Source organism: Syngnathus typhle, linkage group LG9 (genome assembly GCF_033458585.1).
Source record: "Syngnathus typhle isolate RoL2023-S1 ecotype Sweden linkage group LG9, RoL_Styp_1.0, whole genome shotgun sequence".
Classification (NCBI taxonomy): Eukaryota; Metazoa; Chordata; class Actinopteri; order Syngnathiformes; family Syngnathidae; genus Syngnathus; species Syngnathus typhle.
Genome location: NC_083746.1, coordinates 9,505,608 through 9,513,868, shown reverse-complemented (window position 1 = coordinate 9,513,868; position 8,261 = coordinate 9,505,608). Strand labels below are relative to the sequence as shown.

The window sequence follows — 8,261 nt, the reverse complement described above, 5'->3', positions numbered from 1 at the left end:
AAAACACAATGCTTCCTCATTCCTTTGCTAAACTCAGTCGACTGAAAAGACTGCATATGACTGTGGGGGGGAAAACCCCCATTAAATTTTAGTTGAACGTTTTGAAATCCAAAGAACCAATATAAATGCTTTATTTGATATATACATATTTATGTGATGGTTGTCATGAGGGCAGATATCAACAAATCTTAAAAGATGGTCAAATAAAATCTAACAGATCTATCAACAAATCTTTCAACATGGTAAAGTAAAATCTAAAAAATCTATAAGAATTGGTCGTGAAAAAAAAAAGAACTTCTTTTCATGCTTTAAGTAATGCATCCGAATCGACTGAAGCACACACATTGGCATTATTCTAAGAAGAGCCAAACCCAGTATGATTTGGTTATGTTCATAAATACAAAAGTTTTCAGTTAAACTTGTAAAATGTAAAACATGAAACAGACATCATCATAAAGTACTGAGCATCTTCAGTTCACTGGAGTCATAAGTCAAGGTTGGTTCTGTTGTCTGCGTACCACCCAAAGCATCCTGCCCTCGGATCTTCATGTTGATAAACTTGATCTTCCAGTTGCTGTTATCCAGCGGGGCGCGAATAAGTCCAACTACTTCCTCAAACATGCCAAGGCAGACGGTGTCTCTGTGGATAGTTCCGGCAACAGCCACCACAACCAGGCCGTGGGGGGAGGACAGTGCCTTGAGGCCGCGCGGCTCCAAATTGGGGCTGAAATAGAGGCGCTCCTCCTTGGTCAAGGCCAGTAGACGGCTGCTGACCAGATCTGCACCCACAAACTCCTCCAAATGGTCATTGCCAGCGCTGAGGAAGACAAGTGCAACAGTAAGAAAAAGTGTATTGATCTTAGACTATGGCCAGTAAGTGTTTGACATGACACCTGGCAACAAGGCGGAGTTTCGCATCTTGCCAGAAGTGCTGTGGTCCCCAGTCTTGAGCTTGGTGGCCCAGTGATGGGTTTTGACTGTTCAAAAGCTGGAAAAACCAAATGCAGAACTGCTGCCCCAGAATCCAAGTGTCGCAGTCACCGTCAGCCTTCACGTTTGCTGTTTCGATGTCTGTGTTTGGCGTTGGTCTCTTCGTGGGGTCATCTGTCGCTCTCTGTGATCACAATAATGTTTAAAAATGTTTTTCAAAAATCAGCTTACTTTGGTGTGTCCAAATGTTTCAATACGCCCCTACCTCTGCACTTGACCATAGCTCCAGGGTCCTCTTCACCAACAGGTGTTTCTCACTACTGGGGGGCATTGCCACCCCCTCTTTGGCTAGGTACTTGAATATAATCTCACGGTGGACCTTCTTCCTTTTCAGCAGCTCCTCTGCACTTTTAGAGAAGGAGAGGATTGTCGCTCTGGCCTCTTTAATACAAAATATTAAATGAAAGAAGAAGGACCGTTACACTTCTCTTTAGTGCAAACTACTCACCAAAAAACAAGGTATGTCGACATTGTATGAAGACATTGACCAAGACATGCTTAGTAAACGTTTCACTGACTTGCTATGTATCTCCGAGAAGACGTTTACCTGTAATATCCTCCGCCGCAATCATTTTATTGGTGACAGTGTCACTCAGTGATAGTAGGTCCTCATTTGACATCAAATTCAGTATTTCTAAACATCCAGAACGCTCTGGTCCTGGCAGGATCGACATTTTATTCGCCTCAAAGTAAACAAACGGGCTTGTCTTTCAGCAACGCAGCCTAGTCCGATTCCAAACATTTTCGGGCAAAACAAGAAGAGGAACATAGGTTCCGCATTAAAATCTGCAATTCATTTTTCCGTTAATAAGCAATAAAGTGCGTTTGTATTAAGGGAGTTGTTTTTTAGGACAGTTTGATGTCAACGGTGATAAAATGGTAATGTTTTGGACGAGAAAAAAAAAGATCCACCAAATGGGGAAGTCCGATATGGGTCGCTCAGCGTCCCACTTCTCGGCAGGACCCGCCCTGCTAAAATATGATTGGCTGCTGAATATGAACATATGCAATATGAACGATTGCTGCATCCAGGCTGCAAGCAAAAGAGTGGCAACGTGATTATGAAACCCATCAAACTTAACCCGCTCCCTAACCAACTTGATGATATTTTGTACAATTTATGTATATTACATAATCATTTGATGGAATTGTGTAATTTTATGGGCGTAGTTTAGGGCGTGTCATGCCTGGATAAAGCAGCCAATCATACGGCGCCCTAAAAGTCCGGTGTATATAAAATTCCGTGGAATTCAGAAACCTATGTAAAACTAGACACAAAATTTAAAAATATACACATTTGAGATTACGGAATTAGCGATACATCAAACATGCAATATAATTTAATAAAATTTTTTTTACCAAATAAGATGAAGGATTCTTTTTTTTTCGTAGAAGAAATATAACATTTAGAATTCCAGGTGCCCCTGAACGCATCTTCAAGATGAACCAGCTAGCCGCAATAGCCCGATCGCAGTTAATCGATAATGTTATGTTGAGCAGTTGAAACGTCAGTTTCATCTGAACATTATTTTAATTTGCGTAACCTTAAAAAAATCGCTCACGTTGGTCAATTTACTCACTCATTTCAATTAAGGGTGTTATTTAACAGTTCATTCTACGATCACCAGGAAAATTCGAACACGATTTGCAGGTAATTTCCAGGTATGTGACGTGTACTTGTATGTAATAGCTCATTATTTACCAGCGCAACTTGTTTAATCACACTAAAATAGTTGCACAGTAGCGTGTCTTCAGTTGTATTATCTATTTAGTCGTATACAAAATGTCCCTAAAAAGGAAAATGATTGTTTTGTGAGTCTTAAAAGAATTTGGACCCTGGACCTTGCTCCTAAATGTCGAACACTGATTTTAATTGCTGTTGACGTTAAAGACAAAAGAGGAGTCCCAATTCGTTACTAATATATGAATAACAGATAGCAAAAAGTCAAAGACAGTGTTTTGAGCTGACTGCTGATTGACTTCGACGATGCGCTAAAGAAATTCCTAATGGGGGAAATAACAACCGGATTAACACGCTATGGTTGCATTTCAAACATTCTCAAATGTAATGTATTATTATTAAATGTCTTTTCATGTGAATAAAGAATTGTATTAAACAAAAAACTGTATTTTGCAGCATTTGACTGTAGAAGGTTTCATACAAAATCCATGTAGAAAAAAAAGGAGAACGTTAAAACAATGTTCTGTTTCTGTAGATGGAGGAGTTTAAAAACAGCGACAAGGGTCGGGTGACCATCTACTCCATCAAAGGCTGCCCACACTGCCGGCAGGCAAAAGCCTTTCTGGCACCCTTAGGACTTCCGATTTGCGACGTCGATCTCAATGAGCATCCCGAGTTGCAGGCGCCGGTGAAGAAGCTGTCAGGCGGACGGGTCACAGTCCCTCAAATATTCTTCAACAGCCTTTACATTGGGGGCAGTGAAAAACTGAAAAAAATGGTGAGGAAACAAAAGTGTTTGATGTTACAACAACACACTTTGACTTGTGAATTTGTTTGAAGGCTCCAGAGGAGTTTCAAAAGTTGGTCAAGATGGTCAAAGAGGAACCGCTTACAGCTGACGCTCCACCGCTACCGGAGGTCAAAGAGTCACCGGGGGCTGCTTTGGATGCGGACCCTCATGACAAACGTATGTTGTTGCACACGTTATATAGTTTTGTAGGAAAAGAAAAAGGCCCATCAAACATTACCATCTGTACACACTGACAAGAATGCAAGGCTCCAGAGAATTTGGTCTCTCAAAATGATTCAAATTGTCCACTTTTTTGTCACACAGTATATTTACAGAGCTTTTATTGCGCAGTCACATTTGTTGTGAAACTTTAGCTTGCACATGTGCAACATTTGGTCTTTCAACATAGTGAGTTCATCTCCTGGAAACTAAAGTTTTAAGGCCGTAGAAACTAAAACTATCATAAACCAAGCGGCTGTAGCAGAGTGACGTGTGAGGGAGCTAGAGGGCGTAACTACTAGTTTATTATAATACATATTTATAATTTCATTTCACATGTACCTGATGTACCTGCAGCTAAAAAAAAGCAAAGCGTGGAGAGTCTCTGTTGCCAAAATGCACAAATGCGAGAGATGTAAAGTTTCTGTTGTTGGACTACTTGTCAGAATTTGAGTGTGAGAAAGACGAGTTGGCTGACCTGGTTGCGGAACTTAAAGATGCTCACGTGATTGGCACTCAGAGAAAGGGCCTGACTTTGTACAAGAAGAGCTTTTCCAAGGACCAACTGCTTGCCTGGCTCCAGAAGAACAAGGGCATGGGTAAGCAAGGTTCAAGAGCAGCAACTCCAGCCCATTTCTACCAAGACGTAAAACTGGGTCATGTCCAGCCTTGACTGTGGTCCTGTGTGTGCGCTAGACCAAGGTCAAGCCATAAGTGTGGGCCAGGGATTATTGTTCAAGAAGTACATGGTCATTGTCCGAGAGCGCGGGGAGATAGATGGCAGATTTGGAGCAGCCAGCGGGGACGCGCTGTTCAGGTTGATGGAGGACGACCCGCATTCTGCACTCAACGCAGGACAGACGGCGTCCTGCAGTCCCCTCGAGGGTATGTCAGGCCGCCGACCGGCCGTGGCCCGAGCTGACTGTCCTTCCTGAGCGTCTTTGTCATGGCTGCTTGCTAGGTCCAAAAGGTTCCTTTGGGGTGGCGGCTTTTGCTAACTTGGTGGTTTGGGTGGTAAAAACTAGGTTTGATCAAGACCAATGGACGAAAGTCTGGAAACACAATCGTACTGTCTCGGTTTGGATGATTCAGTGCCTTCAACTTTGTGCAGACAGTTTGGGGAAGGCCCAACTCTTCCAAAACTGTCATAAAAAAAAAAGAAAAAAAAAAAAAAGAACGTATATTGTTATTGAAGCCTATTTTTAACCACCAGATTCATCTTAAAATTAATTCTCCCTTTGTCTGCTCTCTTACATATTGTTGCTAATGAATTTTGTGTCTGACTTTCAGACTAATTTGCTCGAGTGTGGCTTTCTTCTTGCATTTCCTCTATTGTCACATGTGCAGTGCTGTATTAACATCTTTGGCCATGTTAACATCATTGCTGGTCTTTTTCACCGGTTGTTGAGTAAATGCCGCCGGATGAGCTGAAAACTATCCCAGCTGACTTGGGGTGAAAGATGGCATCCAGCAGTTTATCATGTCTTATAATCAATTATTTTTCTTTCCTCTCTCCCTTAGCGGCGGAACTCTCCTTACTTTTGCGTGAACTAATCCTCGAGCTGTTCTCGGAGCATCTCTCTGCCGACGGCAAGGTGACGACTCAGACGGGTGTTGATCGTTTGATTTGAAATCAATTTTAAAAATATTTTTTCTTTTCAGTCGGTGGACTACAAAAGCATGTCGGAGAACCCGGCTTTTCAACGCTACTCTGAACTAGCCATTCAGCTGCAGAGGATCAAGCTCCTCTCGCTCTCCCGTGAGGAGACTCTAGCCTTCTTCATCAACATCTACAACGCTTTGGTCATCCACGGTTACCTCCGCATGGGAGCCCCCAAAAGCAGTTGGCAGAGATACCGAGTAAGACCTGAACCCTCTCGACCGTTTCGTGTTTTCTAGAATGCTCCCGGCAACTGGTTTGTGTCTTTCTCCAGTTCTTCAACTACGTCAGCTATCTGATTGGAGGAGAAATCTTCACCTTACAGGATATTGAGAACGGCGTTCTGAGAGGAAACAGGAAAGGGGTGGCACAGTTTCGAAGACCCTTCTCCAAAACAGACCCCCGACTACAAGTATGCTAGCGGAGATCATGGAATATCTTGACATTAGACGTCAATTGAACTCAATCGGATCTGTTTCAAGCACTTCCTGTTATGTCCCACAGGTGGCGCTCAAAGACGCTGAACCGCTCATTCATTTTGCCTTGAACTGTGGCGCCAAAAGCTGTCCTCCCATCAAGACCTACACGCCACAAGTATGCTTCCCATGTTTTCAGCTCAGTTACTTCCAATAACAACTAAGATAGAGTCAAAGTAAATCATTTTGCAACTTGTCGACCGAAAATGACATCACAGTGGCAACTGTGATGTCATTATCAGTTGACAGCAAGTGGCAAAATGGCCACCCCCTGAGATGGATGAAAACAAGTGCCTGTTTAATTCCTATTCCACAAAATATTTGATTACAAATAACATTTTGGAGTTAACTTCCCTTTAATTTTGTCAGGACATTGACAAGCAGCTCCGCACGGCAGCTGAGGCTTTTTTGGAGGATGACGACGCCTGCGACGTGGATATGGGCAAAAAAGAAGTCCGACTGAGTCCGATTTTCAAGTGGTACAAGGTTGACTTTGGAGAAACTGATGAGGAGGTACCTGCCCACAATTTGTATAAACGCCATCTTTTATTAAATTGTGTTCCTGCCTTATGATCCAATTCAACTACTTTTCTGCCATCTTGTGGCAGGCCTATGAAATTAGAAATCCTTTTTAAGGGGGGCATCCCTTAAAATGGCTGTGGAGGCCTCAAACTAAATCCTTGATGCTCCTCTCATCTTTCTTCCAGCTGCTGAAGTGGGTGCTGAAGCACATGAGCGACTCCCCAAAGAAGACTAGCTTGAAGAGTGTTCTTTCTGCTGGAAAGGTCAAAATCAGCTACCTACCGTACGACTGGAGCCCCAACAGCAGGCTGTAAAAACAAAATCCTCTCTGCATCTCTTTGATGTCTTGCCAATGGGCTTCTCCTCTTCTTCTTCTTCTTCTTCTTCTTCTCTTCCCTACTGTTTATGCAAAATCTGAATAATTTATTAATGGTGGGAGAGAACTGTTTGCACTTTACCGTCTAATTGTAACTGCTCGTTGTGCAGCAATATAATTCAGAAAATGTGCACAAGATAAGTCTGCAAAAATTTGTGTCATATTTAATAATAATTTTCATGCAATATGGGACACTCAGGAGTCTTGCGTAACTTTTCAAAGTATTCAAACAAGCTAATTTTCATGATGTCATTTAAGCAGAGTAGGACAATTTTGACCCCCAAAATGCATTGTAGTGACAAATAAGCTGTAGTTTTAACCTGAATGTAAATTTAAGGTCTAATTTGTAAATCTTTTTAAAAAGGTGGTGTTCTTTTGTAGCAATGAGCCTCAGATGATGGTAGATAAGCACAGAAAGGGGTACAGAGGGGTAAGATATGATCTAACAAAGGACGTTTTTGTGTTGTCCTGCATAAATTGCAATTTAAAACATTTTAGTAAACGAAATACAATAAAAACGAAAATGCTTTTATAAAAACAAACTATATTTTACATCTACAAAACTAACCAAACTAACTATAATTACAGCAAAAATGTTCTGTTTTCATCTTTGACAATTTTGTTTCAATGTTACAACAATAATGTTTTTAGCTAATATTTGCTTCTTTCTTTTTTTAGCAATGCCTTTAGTATGACGCTCTTCACATTTGTTGACGAATCCGATTTAAAGGCTTAAATGAACTTTCTTTTCCTTCTTGGGCGTGAGCTCTTGTTTGCAATCCACACTGGGCCATTTCCCCTGTTGCAAATAATTTTTCAAATACGTCTGGTTATGTTACTCATTTTGTTAAATTGAGGATTTCAGTTTAGCGTCACACGACCGAAACAACTTGACATGTGTCAAGTGTCAGTCATTAACAAAAGTGAAGAAGAATCCGTGTAACCTTTCAAAATGAAATATTTTTTAAGTTTCAACTAATAAAGCCGAAATGGTAGTATATGGTAGCGCTCATTATGGTGCAAGTTGTCCCAATATAAATCTCCTATATTTACAAATAAGGCTAATCAACCTAATTTGTATAGTTTTCAGTTATATTCATTTAAGTGATTAACTTTATTATGCATTATGTGTAGATTTTTTGCTTAATGGTCATCAGAAATTCCATCTTTGTGTTTTATAAAGCGCACCAAAGCAATAGTACGAGCAGCATGTTAAATCTGAACTGCATGTCGGAATTAATGCAGCCTGAAATTCCTGAATGCACTGCTTTTGTTACTGCTTATTTTTCTTGGCTGCTGGAGTTCTCACAATTTTCCCAACAAGGCAGGGTCACTATGTGATGGTCATTCATTATATGGTAGAGATGTTTACTACTCTACCACACTCAAAGTGATTATGATATGCAATTAATTGACTGCACATTTTCTACAATTCTGCTATGAAGATGAAATAAAAAAAAAAAAAGGTTCAATCGTTTTTTGGAACTGAAACAATATGTTTATGAATGAAATATGCAATGCTTAAATAAAACAAATATACTATCAGC

General features: G+C 40.8%; 2 protein-coding genes across 5 annotated transcripts; one reads left to right on the top strand and one right to left on the bottom strand.

The window, feature by feature from the left end:
• Positions 1 to 115: 115 nt before the first annotated feature.
• On the bottom strand, positions 116 to 1,891 carry lg9h3orf38 (linkage group 9 C3orf38 homolog). 2 transcript variants are annotated; one of them, XM_061287968.1, is made up of 4 exons: positions 1,538 to 1,891; positions 1,196 to 1,371; positions 894 to 1,114; positions 116 to 817 (listed from the first exon to the last, which is right to left on the bottom strand). In XM_061287968.1, the coding sequence occupies exons 1-4, from the start codon at positions 1,662 to 1,664 to the stop codon at positions 451 to 453; spliced, it is 891 nt and encodes a 296-aa protein (XP_061143952.1). In that variant the 5' UTR covers positions 1,665 to 1,891; the 3' UTR covers positions 116 to 450. The 2 variants fall into 2 exon arrangements, with proteins under 2 accessions (XP_061143952.1, XP_061143953.1); XM_061287969.1 differs by lacking the exon at positions 1,538 to 1,891 and adding an exon at positions 1,439 to 1,476 and having other exon boundaries at positions 1,196 to 1,337.
• zgc:152951 (uncharacterized protein LOC569013 homolog) lies at positions 1,311 to 8,259 on the top strand. 3 transcript variants are annotated; one of them, XM_061287967.1, is made up of 11 exons: positions 1,311 to 1,449; positions 3,207 to 3,449; positions 3,512 to 3,638; positions 4,127 to 4,279; positions 4,377 to 4,565; positions 5,202 to 5,275; positions 5,343 to 5,540; positions 5,615 to 5,752; positions 5,845 to 5,934; positions 6,186 to 6,329; positions 6,524 to 8,259. In XM_061287967.1, the coding sequence occupies exons 2-11, from the start codon at positions 3,207 to 3,209 to the stop codon at positions 6,650 to 6,652; spliced, it is 1,485 nt and encodes a 494-aa protein (XP_061143951.1). In that variant the 5' UTR covers positions 1,311 to 1,449; the 3' UTR covers positions 6,653 to 8,259. The 3 variants fall into 3 exon arrangements, with proteins under 3 accessions (XP_061143951.1, XP_061143950.1, XP_061143948.1); XM_061287966.1 differs by lacking the exon at positions 1,311 to 1,449 and adding an exon at positions 2,396 to 2,641; XM_061287964.1 differs by lacking the exon at positions 1,311 to 1,449 and adding an exon at positions 2,396 to 2,652.
• Positions 8,260 to 8,261: the final 2 nt, after the last annotated feature.